The sequence below is a fragment of the Varanus komodoensis genome, unplaced genomic scaffold, assembly GCF_004798865.1.
Source record: "Varanus komodoensis strain SLA01 unplaced genomic scaffold, ASM479886v1 scaffold40, whole genome shotgun sequence".
In the NCBI taxonomy this organism is placed as follows: Eukaryota; Metazoa; Chordata; class Lepidosauria; order Squamata; family Varanidae; genus Varanus; species Varanus komodoensis.
The window spans coordinates 862,121-881,998 of record NW_025335942.1 but is presented as its reverse complement, the minus strand read 5'-3'; the positions used below and the strand labels follow the sequence as shown (position 1 = coordinate 881,998).

The following is a 19,878-nucleotide window of genomic DNA, read 5'->3' as shown; positions in this document are numbered from 1 at the left end:
GCACAGGGGTGGAGGCTCAAAGTTAACAGTCCCCTAGGTTTGACATGCCATGGGTGGAAATGGACCCCACATTACCCTGATCCACATTCCAGGATGTATCAGCCTTCTTTTGATCCACCGTAATTTGTACAAATGCATCCTCTCTCCAGAGCCTATTGAGCACAATGCCCAAGTGTGTTTAGGAAGAGGAGTACCTGCCCCAAGGTAATAGAGTTAGAGATGGCAGACATGGACAATGGGGAAGAAGAGCAGAAATGAGAACTAAGTCCTGCAGATAAACCCTTTCTAATACAGTACAAATAATGCCCTGATCGCTACTTTCATTCCGCGCGCCTGTTCCAATGCCAGCACTTCACAGTCTTCCTGGATGTCACCGGCATTGCTTAAATGGGTACATTAAATCTAACTTTGGGGGCAATGCCGGTACTGTCTGTTTATTAAGCGGAAGCTCCAGCTGGTGCAATGGGAACCTAGCGGCTCTCAAAGCAACCGGAAACAAGTGGAAACACTCGTTTCCAGAATGGCGCGTGTCAAGAGACCTTGCAGAAGGGACACCCATCGGTGGTCCCATTGTGGAAACAAGCATTTCTGCTCATTTCCTGGGCTCCTTTAGGAAATGTTACTTCCTCTCGCATTTGTGGCGAGTCCTGTTAGCACAATGGAAGCAGCAGAGGCACCTGAAGCCGGTGGCACTGAGCGGCTCCCGTTTGCCATGTATTTCCCTCCCAAGCAGATGGTCCTTCGACAGTACAGAACTTCCATTTCTACGTCAAAGACAGCACTGATGGAATCAAGATTACTTAATAAACTAAAACCAAAAAATGAACCTATTAAGCTGCACCCAGCTATGATAGCATCCAAGAAGAATGACCCATACACTGTACTCACTCCAAGCAAGTGGCCGGGAGTTGCAAAAAAAAAACTTGCCAAAAGGGGAGAAGGCTCTTTCACCTGAAATATTCTCTGAGCTATTAATGCATGTTCACCGCTCCCGGGCAGCATTTTCAGACAGAAGAGCAATGTAAGGAAGACTCTTGCTGCATCGTTAGACTGGAACAGAAAAAGCTGCCTAAGAACCCCGGGGGAATGAACTTAACATTTGCTTACATTCCTCCAGGCATTCTAAGAGGTATCAAATGTGCTTGCAATGGATTCTGGGAGGAAGGTTTGGTAATACTGTGGCAAAAACTGTCCTGCTCTAGCTATCAGCATCCTCCCATAGCCAAAAGGACAGCAGATATTCAGCAGAATATCTGAATATTCAGCAGTTTGCACAAGTTGTAAGGCCATGAACTGAAACAGACGGTGCATACTTCCAGCACGGGCTCTCTCGCTGAACTCTGGAACAACAATTGATTCAAAAAAGTCATGAGTTTAGAGTAGGAGGTGCAGAAGGATCTATGGTTTCCACATCATTTTGAGCTAGACTAGAAGTGATATTAAGAATGCATATTTTTAAAGTGTATCAATTTTTGCTGTTGCTAAAAAACAGCTGTTGGGAAGTCCATTTGAACGGGGGGGGGGGCTTCAATTTTCCCCTTGCACAGATTCCCTGGGCCTTCGCTCCCCTTTGAGCTCTTTTACCTACAGAGTGGAAATGGCTAGGTTTCATCCAACATGGCACAAGGGTGGGAGGGTAGGAGACCTGGGAGCGCACGTGGCTGCAAAGATCAGGGCAGATCCACTGTGCCAGCATTTCTGTTCTGCTGGCAGGCAGCCATCCACCAACCCAAGGCTCATGAAGGACAAGGCTGCCAGTGGCTACCACTAGTCCTGATGGCCAAATGCTGCCTTCACTGGCAGAGGTGGCACACCAGTGGGCCATGCTGCTGGGGAGCTCGAGCTGGACGGTGCTTCTGCACTCACGAACGCTAGAACCAGAAGGAGCTCCACTTTGGTCCAGCATGGCTCTTGGCTCTTCCAAGGCTCTTACGTGCCTGTACGTTCCCCCTGCCTGTGATAGCGGGTCCAGGAGGCATGGTTCAAATCAAGGCCATGGTGCATGCAGAGTGGGAAGAGCAAGTTAGACCCCTTCCTCCCTTCCAGTCATGGCCTCACTGTGAGGTTCTAAGGCAGAACCAGGGCTCCCTCTTCTGCCCCGGGACCAGACGAGCAGCCCTGGGGGTTGCAGGACTGGGCCCACAGTCAACCGAGGCCCCCTGGGATGCTGTGAGCGCCACCTGGGAGCCCCGAGGGAAGGGCTATATAAGAACCGACTCTTCCCTTCAGAAGCTGTCTCAGCTTGGTGTTGTTGGTGCTCTCTGTGCTTTCCGAAGCCTGCTTCTGGAAATTCTACCTGTTGCCTTGCTCCTGTCTCTTCTTCTGGACCCTGCCCAGCTTCCTGGTCTTCGCCTGCTCCACCTTCCATTCTGGTGTCCGCTTCTCCTTGGTTTGTCTCCCTGGTTTTTGACTCCTGACTGGCTTTGACGACTCTACTCTATTTGGACTGACTTGCCTTGTCCTTCTGTTACTGGCCTCAACCTCTGGACTGTGATTTGGAATAGGCCTGTACAGCATACAGGTTGAGTCCTGGTGCTCTGATCTGATACCTAGCTGCCCACACCCCAGATGCTGACACTCACTCCAAACCACACAGCCCACAGCAGCTTCTGAGGAAAGAAAGGGTGTGCCAGGGTGTGCCTCACCACCTGAACCCTCATCCCCAGGAGGCCCTCCCATTCTGCTGGCCATGGTACACACAAAGATCCAACCAGGAAAGCTAGTTAGGCCCCGAGGGTCCCACGAAAGGAAAGCACCTCTGAAAATAAAGAGTGCATCATACGGTAAAATCTCCAGTACTGCTTCATGGTTTACTTATTGTCGAATCGTCACTGGCCTACGTCAATGCTCTGTGAGAAGGTCACTAAGCATGGTCGCAAGTCCTCAGAAGTCCATGCGTAGCAGCAGGAGTCAGCTGAACCTCACCTGCTCAATTTGTTTAATCCACACTTTCATGCAGGACTCTATTCGTTCCAGAGTGTCCATACTGTTGGCTGCAACCAGGAAGTCTGCGGGTCCTTTCAGGGTCTTCAGATCATAAGTTTCGCACTTCTTCAGATCCACCTACACAACGTTTTTAAGAAGTTATTGTTCCAACAACTATACCTTTGGTACCCACTACAGTCATCTGAGAATTTATGGCTGAGGGTAGGTGAGCTGGAACACGGTAGGCTCAGAGCTGTTACCCATGCAAAACCTATGACCAAGTCAGTTCGTAGTCCACACTGCCTTGTTCCAGATACCAGCTAACCAACTGTGAGAGACAGTGAGAAGTGGCGGTGAGTTTGTTGGCCTGGGACCCAGGAGATCCAGGTTCTATCCCCCACCTGGCCCTGAAGTTCACTGGCTGATGTTGGGCCAGTAATTCTTGAGTTCCTCCCAAGAGCAAATAAGGCAGAATAGAAATGTAATGTCATAGTAATAATGACAATAAAAATACTTCCCATTTAACACCAACACCATCAGTTGATGAGGAATAACAGCAGTAGAGTAGTATTGCCCTTATTCCCTGTTCGTGATCTTCACAGAAATATTTGCTGAGCATCTGTGAGACTATGTTGGACTTTGGCCTGATCCAGCACAGCTTTTCTTGGTTTAGAAACTGACAGCTTTCTAACTGCTTTCCAGGAAATGTCTGGGCTAGGAACTCAGTAACTTCAGAATAGCCTTTTCCAACTGCTGCCCTCCAGATGTACTGGACTAGCATTCCCATCATCCCTAGCCACTACGATTCATGACCACTGGCTGGGGATAGCCGACTCAAATGCATCTGGATGGCCTCAGGGTGGGGAAAGTCTTCCCAGGGTTCCTCTTTGAGAAGACTAGCAATGGTGAAGGAACTTCTGTGAGGAACATCTCGTCTCCCAGCATATTCACCCCCTGCAGCGTGAGGGGGGGGTGCTGACCACATTTTGGGGTGTATTCAGACAGTGCACAAGGCTCTTCCACCATGAATTGTTGTGAGAATTTCAGGAGGTGCAACTTTTATACACTAAAACATCCCTCTTCTCAAAAGTCCCTTTTCTACACATCTACAGCTGTGTCAGCGCCACATAATTCTCTTCGGTGTCACGTCTAACTCTTTCTGTGCTCTGCACAGTTAATTTTAACAACCATTTTGTTTACAGTCTGATTTTATTAGACTATACATAGACACGCAAGTGTACCTTCTCCACCAGGCTCTGCTGAGCTCCTGAAAGGACACTAACGAAGCCCTCCAGAGAAGTAAGGAGATCCTGCTTGATGCCAGCCCCTTTCTGGGTGCCGCTCAGGTCTCCCCAGCCGCAGCTCATCGTCTTCAGGGCGGGAATGAAGATGTCTGACAGCAAGTGCCGAACGCTGCCCAGCAAGCCCCCATGAGCCGTGTCCATCATATTGAAAGCCACTTCCTGACAATGGGATAGCAAATCGCGCCATTAGTTGCTCATTTGGCCATTGCCTTCCTTTGGGCTCAGTCTATGAATGAAGGGATATTTAGGACCAGAGCCTCAAATCCCTGGCTGTTTCAACCCAGAAATTAGAAAACATAGGTCCAATTAGCAGGGCTCAAACGGACAGGGCAGTTTCTGTAAATTTATTTTTTCTTTGCTTAGATGCCCATGAGAGGCCAGCCACAAACTATCCTGAAGCTCAGCAGGATGAAAAGACAGGATGCACAGAATACGTACACGATGGATATTCTCTGCAGTGATTGCTTTGGAAGGGTTGATTCTGATGAAGAAAACACACATGCCAGTCAAAGCAACGTCATTTCCCTCTGTCACAAACAACTTGGCCCCTTTGCTCTTAGCAGCAGCAGGAGGGTTAGTGCCTGCTGGGCCTCCAGAACCTGCAATATTTCAGGAGAGAGAAGAGAAAATTTAGTAGAGACCAGCTGAGGAAAGCACAGGAACAAAGCCATCTGCAAAATTCTCCCTAGGCCTACAAGAAGCTGCTCAGGCCTGCTTCAATATAGGCATGCACGCCTCCCAAATTTCTCTTCTCCTGGTTACTCAACTCTCACCGAAGTGCTGGTGATTACTCATCACTTCCACAGAAAAGCAACATATTCTTTATTTCTTGATTTGATTTGTACTCTCCTGTTTCTACCAAGAAATTGGCTCTCAAAGTATCTTACAACCCTACGTACGTGAAGGTTTGTTTAGAAGAATAGAAGAAATGCATTAAAAGCAACACTAAAACACAACATAATAAAAACAGCACCCACCCCAGCAAACCCAGAGGCCTGCATGAAGAGAGATGTCTTTGCCTGCAGAGAGAAGGTCAACAGAGGGGGAGCTCGCCTAGCCTCCCACAGCGGGGAGCAACCACCCCAAACACCCACGCTTGAATCACAACCAAAGTCACATCTGAAGAAGACGGTGCCAAAAATAGAGCCTCTCCAGGTGATGCGACTCAGAGCTTTTCAAGGGAGCACTTGTGGGAGAAGGAAAGCTTGGTCCCTCCCAATCCATTGAGGGCTTTCTCAGTCATGACCAGCACTTTGAACTGTGTCTGGGAAGCAGATGGGCTGCCTGTGTTGTGAGAAGGGAGGCACATGTTCCCTGTAGCTGTGGGGAGTGCGCAAGGCGGCAAAAACACTCTCTCTGTTGTGTTTGATCCTTGTGCTTCAGCCTTGCACACAGGCACCCGGCCAGCAATCCCTCTGCATCAGTTCATCCAAAGGTTCAAACTCCACTTTGGAGAAGGTCTCACAGTCCACATTCCAGGGTGGCCAAGCCCAATGGCCATGGAGGCAAGGGGAGGGCAAAAGGAAGAAGGTGAGTATCTCCCAAAGCTGGCATATTATAGCTTTAACATCTTGCTGCCTTAAGGGAGACTTTTCAACTTTTCGAATGGAGAGGACAAAAGCCAGGAAATCAGCAATTCATGGCTGGAAAGGGGGTGTGGCCATCTGGAGAACTCAGGGGCATATTAGGACCCCGGGAAGGGGTTGATATAGCCTGCAGTCCAGAGACATGATGCCCTTGGTTAAGGATCCATGCTCCCTATGAAAATGCAAGCATCTATGTCCAGTGGAGTACCTTCGGAGTGCTTCTACGCTGGTGTGACATCTGCACTGAAACCCTTGCGGAAAGGCATGAGCATACCATTACCTTAGAATCATGGAATCATAGAATAGCAGAGTCAGAAGGGGCCTTGAAGGCCATCGGGTCCAACCCCCTGCTGCTGCAGGACACCAGTTTACACCATCCCACTCAGGTGGCTGTCCATTTTCACCTTGGATGTCTCCAGTGTAGGAGAGCCCACCACCTCTCCAGGCAGCTGGTTCCACTGTCCTATTGCTTTGAGAGTGAAGAAGCTTTTCCTGAAGTCCAGCCTGAATCTGGGTTGCTGCAGCTTGAATTGATTATTCCATGTCCTACACTCTGGCATCAGCAAGAAGAGATCTTTACCTTCCTCTTTGTGGCAGCCTTTGAAGTACCTATAGAGGGATATCATGTCCCCCCTCAGTCTTCTCTTCTCAAGGCTGAACATACCGAGTTCTCTCAGTATCTCCTAATAGAGCAGTGTTTCCAGTCCCTGGATCATTTTTGTTGCCCTCCTGTGGACCCTTCCTAGTTTTTGTGCATCTTTCTACACTCCTGCTGCTCTGTACCAGGCACAGTATTCCAGATGTGGTCTGACTAGTGAGGAGTATAGGGGGACTACTACTTCTCATGATTTGGAAGTAATACTTCTGTCAATGCATCCCAAAAGAGCATTTGCCCTTTTGGGGGCTGCATCGCATTGTTGGCTCACGTTTAGCCTATTGTCCACAGTTACTCTGAGATCTTTTTCAGTTCTGTTGAGCCACACATTCCCCATCTTGTATCAACGTCTTTGGTTTCTTTCCCCTAGGTGGAGCAATTAGCACTTGTCCTTATTGAATTTCATTCTGTTTGTTTGTTTGTTTGTTTGTTTATAACATTTCTATGCCGCACCCATCGCCAAAGCCTCGGGGCGGCTCACAAAGAAAACAAAGCATAGAATAATATTAAAAATTTGGAGTTTCTCAGTGAGAATATAAAACCATTAAATAAAACACCGATTAACAATTAAAATATCATTTAAATAAAAAGGTCTTGGCCTGGCACCGAAAAACAAATAAGAAGCACCACAATAGATCAGCAATAGACACTATTTCCTCTAAACTTATAACTACAATTTTAGATAGTAATAGTTATAAATGATTCCTGATTAGTAAATAGCTGAATACCACTAATACTTTTGAAGAGAAAATTGCTTTAACATAGACCACAAGTAAACTATGATTCACCCCTGTTATGAGGCTGGGTATTTTTCTGGCATTTCCTTGCTCACCCACCTCTCCTCCACATGTCCCCATGCTTCCATTTGAACAGCTCATGAGAGTCACACATCCACAGTTCTTTGCCAGGATCGGTCCCCGCACAAAGGCTTAGAGGCCAATTCTAGTTTTCACGCTGGGGTGAGCTCTGAGAAGCCACCTCCTGGTGACAGGCGAACATGAAGGCAAAGGCAGCAGGGGAAAGGCAAAGGCGCTGGAGTCCAAATGCGCAAAATAAACCCAAATGTCGGGAGAAGCTTCTTCCTGCCAGTATTCATCCGCTTCGCTTCCACCAGTGAATGCCCTCTGCCAGGAATGCCCCTCCGCAAGCCACAAGTCGGTCAGGCCCACAACCAGGCCTTGACTCCATTGTAGGTCTTTTCATATGGAGAACACCCAAAATTGCTGAAGCACAAACCACAATCTCTGAATTTATGCAGTTCTTTCTTCATGCGAGTGCTTAGGTGCTTACAAAGATTCTCTCCAATCTGTGTCTGCATTCTGTACATCCAAATCATTTTTCTACACTGTGTGTTCCATGATGGCTTGTTCAACTGACTAAGCCTGAAGCTTTTTCCACATTCCATTTATTTATACACGATAGATATGAATTTTCTGATGCCTAGCAAGAGTTCCATTCCTTCTAAAGCTCTTTCCGCATTCCGCACTGTTGCTTTCAGCCCAGTGTTCAAGTTTATCAAGATCAGCCTGGACCTTCATTCTGTCTTCTAGGGTGTTTGCTATTCCACCCAGTGTTGTATCATCTGCAGATCTGATTATCTTTCCTTGTACTTCCTCATCTAAATCATTAATAACAATGTCGAAGAGCACTGGGCCCAGGACTGAACTCTGTGGCACCCCACTAGTTACCTCCATCCAATTTGAGAAGGTGCCATTGATTATCACTCTTTGTGTCTGATTCAGCAGTCAATTTTGGATCCACCTAATAGTTTTTCCATCTAGTCCACTTTTTCCTAATTTGCTTATCAGGATGTCATGGGGCACTATGTCAAAAGCTCTGCTAAAGTCTAGGTAGATTATGTCCTAAGTGTTCCCTCTGTCCATTTGGGAGGTTACCCAGTCAAAAAATGAGATTAAATTAGTCTGACAGGATTTATTTTTTTGATAAGTCCTGTTCAAAAGCTACTCATCTACTAATACTCTGGACACATGAAGGGGTGTCCTCCATCCTTGCCCGTGTATGCCGCAGACAGAGCTGCACATGTGCATGGAAGTAAGGCTCTCGCCCCAAGAGGGCCCCAAGCATGAATACCCTGCCCATGTGGTCCGTAGGGAGGAAACACACCTGGATTGCTTGGCGGAAAGTGCCTTACTTGTAATGAGCAGTCGTGATCTGGTTCGTTTGATAACGATGAGTTTGTGGTTCGGAGGCTCAAGGGAGCCTTCTGGGCCCCACCCCAAGTATGCAAGGAGAGGTTGGATTTTTCCTTATATTGTTAGAGAGATTATAGTGAAATGCTACAGGCAAGACTTTACCTACCTGTTTCAGATGCCTCCACATCTTGATAGTAGAACATGACATGACGAGAGCCTCCAGCACTGAAGAACTGATCAATGCGCTCTATCTGTTAAAATTCAGAGAGAGAGAGAGAGCTTGCTGGGAGCAACACACACCATTGTGGGCTGAATGCCATTCAGACAGAACCCTCCTGAATCTTACTATTCAGAGAGAAAAAGAGAAAAACAAAGCAACCCCCTTGGCAATCTGCAAAAATTCTGAACACCCTGATAATGTTGGTGTGTTTGCTGCAATTTGAAGCTTCACTCTGCTGTGAGGACTTATTTCCATGACAAAAGAAACAGGCACTGAACATTTGAATCAATGTTCCAAGTGCAGGTTTGCCAATCACAAAACACTCATGGTTACCTTCTTCCAGTTTGGTGTCCTGGACAACATATGCGATCATTCTAATGCTGAATTGCATACTTTGGACATGGAAATTAATTTGAAATTGAAAGCAGTGGCTTGTGCAAAAGGCCTAGGATAAAATTTGCCACTAGGGCTGCATTCCTAAACATGCTTGTGGAGTATTTATTCATTTATTTAAAACTTTTCTATACCATCCCATCACAGATCTCTCAGGACAGTTTGCAACAACATTAATAGAATAGAATAAAAATAGAAGTAAGAGTAAAAGTTGCGCAACATCCAGTGTTCGGTGTAAAACCAGAAATTTAAATAATTTAACAATTAAAATATTGGGAGATTGCACCCTGTTGAACATGGTGGGACCTACTTCTGAGTAAACATGTACGGGATTGTCTGCTTCGAATAGGAAACTTACATTGGAAAGTGGTGAGTATAAAGCATCATGGAAAAACAAGTTTGGTTGCCATTTCTGCGATATGCTTGGCACACCACAGGTGTTACCAATATCTCATTTATCTCTGATTGAAATGTGAGATAGTAATAATTAGAAGCAAGGTAATATTCTAGCAAAAGGAATCAATATTCCACCACACCATGAAGAAATAAATGCATAAGGCCAAAAACACTGAGGGCAAAAGGTATTTCCTGCCAGGATGATACCGAATTGTGTTTTTAACAAACTTGTTTCTCTTGAAGGAAGTTAAAAACTGAAAGAGAAACTGGTAAGTGTATGGTAATCTATTTACATCTGCTATAGCATGTCACTCACATGAAATTACACACGAGATAGCAAATGCCTATTTAAAGAGTTTATTGAAGGAAGTATCCGAAGGAGTGCCTCGTAAGGTCATCCATCCCTCTGCTGCTGCGGCGGAGCGTTTCCCCACAGCCTGACAAGTGGGCCCTTCTCAGCCATTTTCCAGAGAGGAAATGTCCACCATTCACCATGGGAGCAACAGCCCATGTACGGGGCACACCTCCCCCTCAGCCAGAGGGCCTTCAGTCACGTCCCCGTCACCAAACCCAAGTGGCTACGGAGCGTGCGAAGCTGCCATGTTCCCTGTGCGATTCCTGATTGGCTGGAATCTCCTGTTCCCAGGAATTATGGGAAAGAAATGCTCCCGCAGCAAAAAAGCAAATGATAGGGGGCAGCGGGCATGGGAGAAGGTGCCATATTCCCGCTATGCAGGGAATTCTCAGGAAATATTTGCTCCCTGTGAGCCTTTCTTCCAGTCAGCTTGCTAATGGAAGTAAAGTCCTTCCCAGCTTGGTCCTTTTGCCTCATGCGTGCCACCCTCAAAAGGATGGTGCGAACTGCACAAAACTAGGAACTTGGACTGTCATGGGAGGGGTGGCTTGAAGAAGGACAAAAAGTGGAGGGACATGGTCATTCTCATGAGCTGGGGTTCCGCCCTTCACACATCCAGAGCCACAGACCTTCCTTGCAAAATGTTCTTTATTGACCAAACTGTTTTCCAGAAGCACAAATACCCAGCATAGATCTCTGTGCATGCACAGAGTGGTTTGTTGAAACCAATCTAAGTTCATCTCCAAGAACTTTCCTTATCAACATGCCTGGGCCCCATCCCTTTGGGAGGGGCCTTCTGAAAATGAGCATGTTTCCTTTCTGTACGGCAATCCTCTAATTGGGCCGCCCTCCCTCCTCTGCTGATGTCGTGTCACGGGGTCAGGAGCTGCCTCTGCCCCTGTTCCAAGCCCCCTCTCACCAACTGCACATCTTGGTTATCCCCAGAGGCTGCCTGGCCACCTGAGGAGCTCGGCCTTGAGAGAAGAGTCTCCTCTTCTCTCATCTCAACATCTGGAACTGGCCCACATCTGGAACTGCCCCCCTCCTGCTCTTCCTCCTCCTCCCCTGAAGTCCAGCCAGACACCCTCTGGAATGCGTGCCAAGAGCAACTGGCTTTCTCACTGCCAACAGTCATGGCACCAATGAGCATGACCAAGCCCACCAACATCACCGGTCCATGGAAGGTCCCACAAGCCTCTTCAGAATAGTTTGCTCATCATTGTGGCATCTGTTGGGAGTGAGGAGGATGGCTTTGGGCATTTGCTCTCAAGGACTGCCGGCTGGCCTTCAGAAGACTCCAAGTGGAATGTCAAACAGACCAGGAGGGGACCAGAGCAGATGGTCCATGCCAACACACTTACCTCAAGGCCGGGCATGGAAATATTCAAGACACACAGCAGGCAGGAGAGGTCCCTGAGTGTGGGAGTTTCCCAAATGAAGGCCAGACATGACCCCCTGATGCAGCTTCGACAGAGGAGAGGGGCCCACCTACAGAATTGGCGTGGGGAGGGGAGGCGTGCCCACTTTCCAAAGGCCCCTCCCCAAGAGACGGGACCCAGGCTTGTTCATAAGGAGAGGTGAATTCTAGACTGGATTCAACAAACTACTCTGCGCAGGCTCCGGGATTCATTCTGGGTGATTTGTGCTTTGGGATCAGTAAAGAACACTTTGTGCGGGAAATGGTCTGTGGCTGCTGAGCGCTCAGAGGAGGGACATCGGCTCGCAACAGCATCAAAGCATCCCTCAGCCTGGTGGGAGTCTACGAGTGAAACGACCCTTCCTACCTGGTCCCCTTCGAGGATGGCATCTTCTACATCAGCTTTCTCGAGATCAGTGCAGGAAGCAACAATTGACAATAGATAATCATGTCTTCCATCCAGGTGAGCTCGTTTGGCCTCTTTTTCCTCTTTCAGTTTTTGCTGCAGGGGCAAAGTGTCCATCATTACATGACAGAGAACTCAACATATCTCCAGTCCCTGCATTAGAAATTCAAACTGTTCCTGATAGATGAACACACTGGTCAGAAACGCTCCACATATTCTCCTTCCAAAGTGCAGAAACCAAACCAGGTGCTGAACCCCAAGAGGGTTTATGGGAGCGGGGACAGCACAAGAAATTCTGCATGCTTGTGGGACAGAGCTGGGAGCCTCAGCACAAATTCTTAGGAGTAAATCTCTTTGGATTCATTCAGTTGGATTTCTGCGCCCCTACCTGGAGTACGACTGCCTGGCGACGGTGACACACGCGCTGGTGACTTCCCGCCTAGACTTCTGTAACGCGCTTTACGTGGGGCTTCCCCTGAAGACAGTCCGAACACTTCAATTGGTGCAAAATAGAGCTGCCAGGTTGCTGACGGGGACGGGGCGTTATGCTCACATGACTCCAGTCCTCCATCAGCTTCACTGGCTTCCCATTGAAGCCCGGGCCCAATTCAAGGTGTTGATTATGACCTACAAAGCCCTAAACGGCTTGGGTCCTGGCTACCTGAACGAGTGCTTACGTCCGTATATGCCCGACCGCCCTTTGAGATCTGCGGGAGAGTCCCTTCTCCGGAAACCCTCCATGAAGGAAATTGGGAGGGTGAGTACCCGGAGGGGGGCTTTCTCTGCGGTGGCCCCCAACCTGTGGAGTTCACTCCCCAGAGAGGTCCGCCTGGCACCGTCGTTACTGGTTTTTCGGCGCCAGGTAAAGACCTTTTTATTTAAACATCATTTCAATTGTTAAAACATATGATCTGGCCTGGGCAACTTCTTCCTTCTCTTTCTCCTCCTATATTTTTATTTTATACTGATAATTTTAATTTTGTATTTGTAAATCAATGTATTTTTTGTATTGTTATATTTAATGGTAATTTATTATGTACTATTGTATTTCAATGTATTTTATCATGTTGTAAGCCGCCCCGAGGTTTCGGCAAGGGGCGGCATAGAAATGTTATAATAATAATAATAATAATAATAATAATAATAATAATAATAAAGTAAGAAAGCATGGAATTCAGCAGTGAAGAGAGACAGAAGGAGAACAAGATAGCAAATTCTATTCCTATCATTTCAGGTTTTTTACCTGACCATTGCTAAGTTTTCTGAGCCCACAGGTTTAAATGTATTATATGTTGCTCAAATTAAGCATTGGTTTCAGGTGTGCTCTTCAGGTGTTCTCTCTTCCAGAAATCCTCAAACTCTATTCTCCAATAATATTTTATATGGTATTTCAAGATCTTTCAGGCGGAAATGCTAAGAGGTCCCCTCTCCCTTCCCCAAGAATCCCCATGCCAGTTGCTCTATTTTCTTAGGAAGAGTGGTCAAGAAGAGGGGGTGTTCACTCTCCCTCCAGTCCTCATCTAAATGTCTGGGGTGTGTGCATGTACCCCCCAGTTTCAAGCAAGTGGCACATGCAGTCCCTGGGACTGCAAAGGGTGTGCACCCCAATCTACCATATTTATAATGATTACCTTAAAGAAAGAGGCCAAAGCGGATCATAACTAAACCAGTTTGAATACAGAGGAGGTCTGCTTGAGAGCAACCAGAGTACTGCACAGGAGCAAAGATGGAAGTAGGAACTAGCCAGTCCCTCTTCAGATCTTATCTCTGCCATAGATGCATTACATGAGCTAGCCATAACTACTGTTTCCATCCGTAGGACACCCACAGTCTGCAATACATTAGGATTACAAGGATCATTCATACCCATCATTCATAACCATCAAAGAGGGTGTTCAAGGATAGGCTGGACATGCACATGGTAGGCATGTTATGAGCAGAGCTGGCTGGAGCTGGGGGTCAGACTATATGGCCCCGGAGACCCCCTCTGGCTTGCTATGTTTCTATGTTTGTAAAACACCTGCATATTTCACATTTAGACATCTCTCCAGATGTTTGGAACTTCAACTCCCAGGGGCCCCCGCCAGAAAAGCCAATGCTTGGATTTGAACACCAAAACATCTGGAAATCTATTTTCAGTCCACCATGAGCTGTAGGGGGCCCCATGCCTTTGAAACTCCCTCAGAAAATCTGCGTCCTTGCCAGGAATGAAAGGGGAAGCTTTTCTTGGTGCCAGGCAGATGTCGACTCGGAGGAGGAGGAAGAGGAGGGGAACCAGCAACCCCGGCTTTTGAGATCCGAGAAGCAGAGGGGCTTATCTCAAGTCCTCCCTCACCAGGTGTCCAGGTGGACTCAGAATAGCCAGGATCGGAGCTCCAGCAGCCAGCTGAGTGTGGTACAACCCCTGCTGCCCTGGCATAGTGTTGGGAAGGAAGGCTAGCCAGCTAGAGGAGCAGTGGACAGAGAAGAGGCTTGTCTGCCTCCAAAAGGGCCCTCCCAGAGGGAAGGGGCCCAGGGGTACCCAAAAAAGCGAGTTCTTGAAAGTAGCTGCTAGAACCACTCTGTGCATGCTCAGAGACTCATTCTGTGGTGATTGTGCTTACTGGATGCAGGAGAAAGGAGTGCTTTTGTAAAGGAACAGGCTGTTGCTTTGAATTTACGAAGTGGGGGGGGGCTAGTTTCCAATACCTCTGTCCTTGCTGGTCCTCAGGAGAACCTTAACTACATTCTTACTGTTTGTGTTTAGCTAATTTAATGTGCTGGACTTTTTTTTGTTATTGCTGCTTATACATTAGTGTGGCTGATATGGCACTTTAAGAGATGTTATCATCTGTGTGTTTGATCTGCAAACTACCTTGTGTGAACAGCATACCATGAAAAGCAGGTCAGAAATCTTTCAGATAAAAGTATAAAGTTGCATATATTGTGTGTTATTAACAAACATAAGCTGAGCATTATCCTAAGTGTGCTTCTGAAAGCATTTAATCTTAATTTTCCATTCTAAAGTTATAACCAAATGTACCTACAGTCCCCCTGAAAGCAAAATATCTCTCTCCTGCGCCAATGTGCTTTGGATTGCACAGCAGGGTTGTTACTCTGGGCACTTTTACTCAAAACTGTTACTGTGCAGCTTGGGGTGCAAAGCTATGCATTGCTACTCAAACGTAAATCCAGGTACATGTGTGCATTGATTGGTCTGCACTATAACTCTTCCTGAAGAGATACCACTGGCTGTGCTTATTGTCATACTTCTGATTAGCTGTTTTCCGTTTTGGTAATTGGTGGGACAAGGACAATATTTGTGCCTTCGTGACTTTTAAGGGAGGCTGCCTTGTAACGCCTTATGCGGAGCACAGCCTGACTCATCTTTCTTAGATGCTGATGGAAACATTTTACTTACTGATTGTTTTCAGTTATTGCAGAGGAAGAATTCTGGGTTGGGGTTTTTTGCAGATCTGCTGCTATTGTATTGGAAATTTAAAGTGGCAGCTGGCAAACGGATGAGAAAGTATAGTAAGCGAATTAAACCCATTAATTAAGCCACACTGAACTTGAGGAGACTGATGTCTGGGTAGACAGCTACAGAACGGAGCTGTTGACATTCTCCTTGCAACTTGCTCCACTCCAGGGACCTCACACAAAGCAGGCAACAACCGGCATCGTAGAGGCACAGAGAGAACGCTGTCCAAACGCCTCCGCATGCCTCCTCAAGTCCTCACCTTCGTGGCCATGACTCTGTGACTGTCATGCACCTGAGAGTACACAGCTGAGGACCAGAGAGACCGGCCTCTGTCCCTCTCTCCCTCCACCCCAAAGCCTCCAGAGAAGGCCCTGTCTGACTCATGGAAGTCCAGGCAACACCTCAATCCTGCACCTCTAGCCTGCTCTTGTTTTCCTACCACCACGTCCATTTTTTCCCTTACTGCTGGGAATCCATTAAGGAGGACAAGGTGGAATAGCTGCCCCATGCCGTCTGACTGGTGCTGCTCGGAGTGTCCCTGTGGAAGCCCCCAGGATGGGTAGAATCCGGGTAGTTTTCCCACACAGTTCAGGTGAACCAGATTAAAGTCCCAGTGAAAAGTGTTTCTTACAGCTTAGATCGGGAGCGGCGGACTCCTGCATCCAATTAATAGTGGATGGTAAAGTCAATCAATAAAAGTGGCCAATAAAGATGAAGCTCCTAGCCAAGGCCCCAAGGCTGGGCATCAGCATAAAATGAAGAGTAGAGCCGCACTGATACATCTCCTGAGGATGCAGATGACAGGGGATTAAAACCCATCAATGAGCCCTGTGCCAAACAGGGTGCTTCTGCCCAGGCTGGTATAGTAACCTGTGTGATAGCTCTGCAGCCCTCTGCTCCTTCTCACGGAGAGATTGCCAGTGATGATAAACACAGGCACGCCATTCGAGGCTGGAAACCATCACCTGGATGGGCACAGCTCAGTTCTTCCCACCTTTTCTGACACTCCACAGGCTGATGAGTCCCAAAACAGCCTCTGCCTCTTCCCTCTTGCTATGATCTGAATAAGCAAGATGTCAGCAAAACCTTAGACCCTCTTGGGCTTCTCATGACTAAAAGGGGTTCCAACCCCCACCCAGGTGGCTGCAGATCAGATTCCAGCTATAAACTATAGAGCTCAACAGCACTGCAATACGGGAGTGGAAAGGTTTTCTTCGTGGCTGACTGGGTAAAATGAACATTTTAGCAATGCCAGGTGCATCTGGGTGAAATTTCTATTGTGCAGTCGCACTGCCTCATCTGCATAATGCTATGGCGGGCTGTCCAGGCAGCACAGGCTTCTACTCTGAACCCTACTGTATTTCCCCACTATTTCTCCTGCCACCTCCCCCCCCCTAAAAAAAAACCAAAATCCCATCAAGGACTGAATGATGGAATGGCTGCACAATGTCTTTTGACTGGTGGCCCTCCACTGGGGAGCTCCCAAAGTTTTCCCTTCATCAGATTCTACAATTGGTGTTTCTCAAAATGAGCTATCCATTGCTTTGAAGTTGCACTGCCAAATGATGCATTGTTTGGCTTTTTGAAGCATTCTCACCACGGAGTTAGAAAATAAAGGCAATGATTTGATAAAGCAACCTGAAAGACTGGAGGCTCCCATTTCACCCTGGCAGCAAATTGCCTTCATCAGGTTGACAAAAGCTGCTAAGCAACAGTTTCCAAAGCTGCTGCAAACAAAACACTGCTGAGGAAGCATGCCAGTTTCTCTTCTTGAGCTATAATTGTCAGTTGTGGCCAAAGCATGTCCTCCGAAAACAAACAGGGGCTGGGCGGCCCTTTACTCTTCCATGAAGCCATGCAACAAAACCGAAGCATGAGCACAGTGTCTTGAAAGGCAGCCAACCAGATAATTTCCAGGTTCCCTGTGTGCCATTTGGGGTCTGCAGCTGAAGAAGGAAGGGCAACCAGACGTTGCTGGAGTGCAATTCCCATTCTCCTTATCATTGACTACGCAATGAACATAGGGGCGATGAACGTTCTAGTTCAACAGCATCTAGAGGGCCACAAATTGCTCACCACTGATGCAGACGGTTGCAAAGGCAGCCAGCAGTATGGAAAACAAATCGTAGGAAAGGTTCTGAACCTGCTTTGCCTGGCAAGGCTGCAGTGAGGGCAAGACGGAAAAATGCAGAGGGGAACTCTTATTTTCTAACCATTTCCTAAAATACCTGGGGGAAATGGATAATTTTTTTCTGGTGTCCCCAGAGAAAGGACATGACAGCATTCTGCAGAAATCACAAGAACTGTGGTTGTCACAAAGATGAATGCAAAGGCTTGTTCCAGGGGAAGCTGGTGACTCCGATGTCAGCAGGATGGTGTGTTAGTCAGAGCTTTTAAGCAACCGTCCAAGGGATTGAACCGTATCCTGCGAATAGGTTGATCACCATGAGCATCTTCTTCAACGTTCAGATTCAAGTGCATACACTGCCCCATCAGCATCGGAGGCATCAGTCTCCACTGGCTGGATCGCCACTTCCCCAGAGTACAGGACTGCAGCACTGCACAAGTGAGCCAGCTTTGGCTGGACAGTAGAACAACTTCCCATTGGTAAGAGCATGACTGCACCATTCAACCAAATGCCCAGAAGGCTGAGTTTCTCACTGAAGAAGTTCAAGCCAAGACTAGACAGTCCTCTACACAGGGTGCCCAGACTCTTCCAACTCTTGCACGGAGGAGAGGATGGGACAAGATGGCCTTCATGGACTCTTCCAGCCCTAGGATTCCAGGAAGCCCACAAGCAGGGTACAAGGCAATGGGATGCTACTGTCACCTGCCCCCAGTAGCTGCATTCAGGACAAAGTGACTCTTTACGCTTAGCTACCATAACTAGTTAGACCTGAGAAGACAAGGCTCCCTGGAGAAGACAGTCATGCTATGGAACGTCAAAGGCAGATTCCACAAAGGAAGCCACAGCTCTGGATTTAGAACAACTGAGCAGGGATGTTATGGACATTTTGAGAGGAGGGGAGGGGAGGGGAGGGGAGGGGAGCAAGGAGGGGGAAATGCAACCCATCAATAGCGGTACCAAGACAAAAAGTCACGCATCACCACTCCAATATCAGATTTGAAATCAAAATGTATGATACATAAAGATTTGACTTTATACAGCTCAATACATCATCCACATTAACTCTATGCATATAAGGCTTGATTTTACATCTAAGTATCTTACAAAAGGAGCAATTCTATTATATATACACTGTGACAATTCTGATCATAAAAATACATAAATCATTAGTCCATAAGGGATGAACGGTTCATTTACAAAGTAATATTTTAAGTTTAGCATGAGTAATAATCCATCACTCGCCTCCGAATGGAGGAAGGATGTTTTTCCTTTGTTTTTGGCTTATAGCTTTTGCTAAGAACACTCTGGCATGCATAGCTATGCTCCCACAGCCGTGCAACAGTCTGTTTTCCAGCATTTGCAAACCAATTTGGTATATAACTAAAAATAAATTGAACACAAGGATACAGCACATTAAAAAGAACAGTTCCAAGCAAGCATGTATCTCTTCTCTTTGTGCAACCCGTTCTTAGTACTTTAGTTAGTATTTTAAATAATTGCAATTATTTTATGGGTGTGGTAAATTAACTGATTATAGAAAGGAATACTTGGAAGTTGAACAGAGTCTGACCGGATGGATATTCTGACTGAATATCCATGTTTGAACAGCAGGTAAGGCCGGTCTGGGGAGGAGGCAGTGCCTTACTTTCTGCAGTAGCCCCTTGGGAAAGCTAAAGAAGGGAATTATTTGGACAAAATGGAACAGGAGTTAAGGGATGGGCTTTGAGGATATCATTAAGTATCCTCCATTCCCCCTCACCAAGTATTTGACCCCTGTCCCACTTTTCTTACCTTTAAAACTCTGCCAAGGCTTTGTTTCCAAAGTTTCCGCCTTCCACTTCTGAACATTTTTTAACCCAACGTTCGGGCTCTGCAACCAGCTGTTAATTTTGCTGCCCCAGAGTCTTCGTCAAAACAGAAGCGGCTTTGACAGTGGCCCAAAGCCTTGAAAGTTAGCTTCGGTTTCTCAGCAATACCATACCTGGGATATGTCTGAACAGAGCCTGACCCACCAAAGTAAGTCAGCCTGTGCCGGGCAGGCACTTGAGCTATGGAGACAAAACCAACATAGCAGTGGTGTTGTTATGGTAGTGTTGACTTATGAAACTATTGTGTGCGATTTGCATATCCATCTTACCTGCCAGTGCCCCGTGCCTTTTTAAGCATGTGTCAACCTTTTCCTCATTTGCTCTTGGGCCAACGCATACTTGCTGTGTCAGGCAAAGTCGGTTAAGGGTTCTTAAAAGGTTTTGAACCTGACAATGTGCCATATGAACTGTAGCTACACTCCGACTTGGAACTAATAATGATAACTTAATTTAATGTTTATATTTTTGATTTATAATTATTTTAACTTATTGCTGTAAGCCACCCCGAGGCTTCGGCGAATGGGGCGGCATAAAAATGTTTTAATAAATAAATAAATAAATAAATAAATAAATAACAATAATGTGGATGCCGCTGAACTCATTGCCACCAGT

At 46.8% G+C, this 19,878-nt stretch overlaps 1 protein-coding gene across 1 annotated transcript in view; it reads right to left on the bottom strand.

The window, feature by feature from the left end:
- DNAH5 (dynein axonemal heavy chain 5) overlaps positions 1-19,246 on the bottom strand; it is a 140,449-nt gene extending 121,203 nt beyond the window's left edge. The window contains exons 1-6 of the mRNA XM_044442817.1: positions 19,190-19,246; positions 11,772-11,906; positions 8,790-8,874; positions 4,668-4,828; positions 4,155-4,388; positions 2,926-3,051 (exon numbers count right to left, since the gene is read on the bottom strand). Coding sequence (XP_044298752.1) covers positions 2,926-3,051; positions 4,155-4,388; positions 4,668-4,828; positions 8,790-8,874; positions 11,772-11,906; positions 19,190-19,246 — 798 coding nt within the window. The remainder of the gene's footprint in view (positions 1-2,925; positions 3,052-4,154; positions 4,389-4,667; positions 4,829-8,789; positions 8,875-11,771; positions 11,907-19,189) is intronic.
- Between the last annotated feature and the right edge of the window lie 632 nt (positions 19,247-19,878).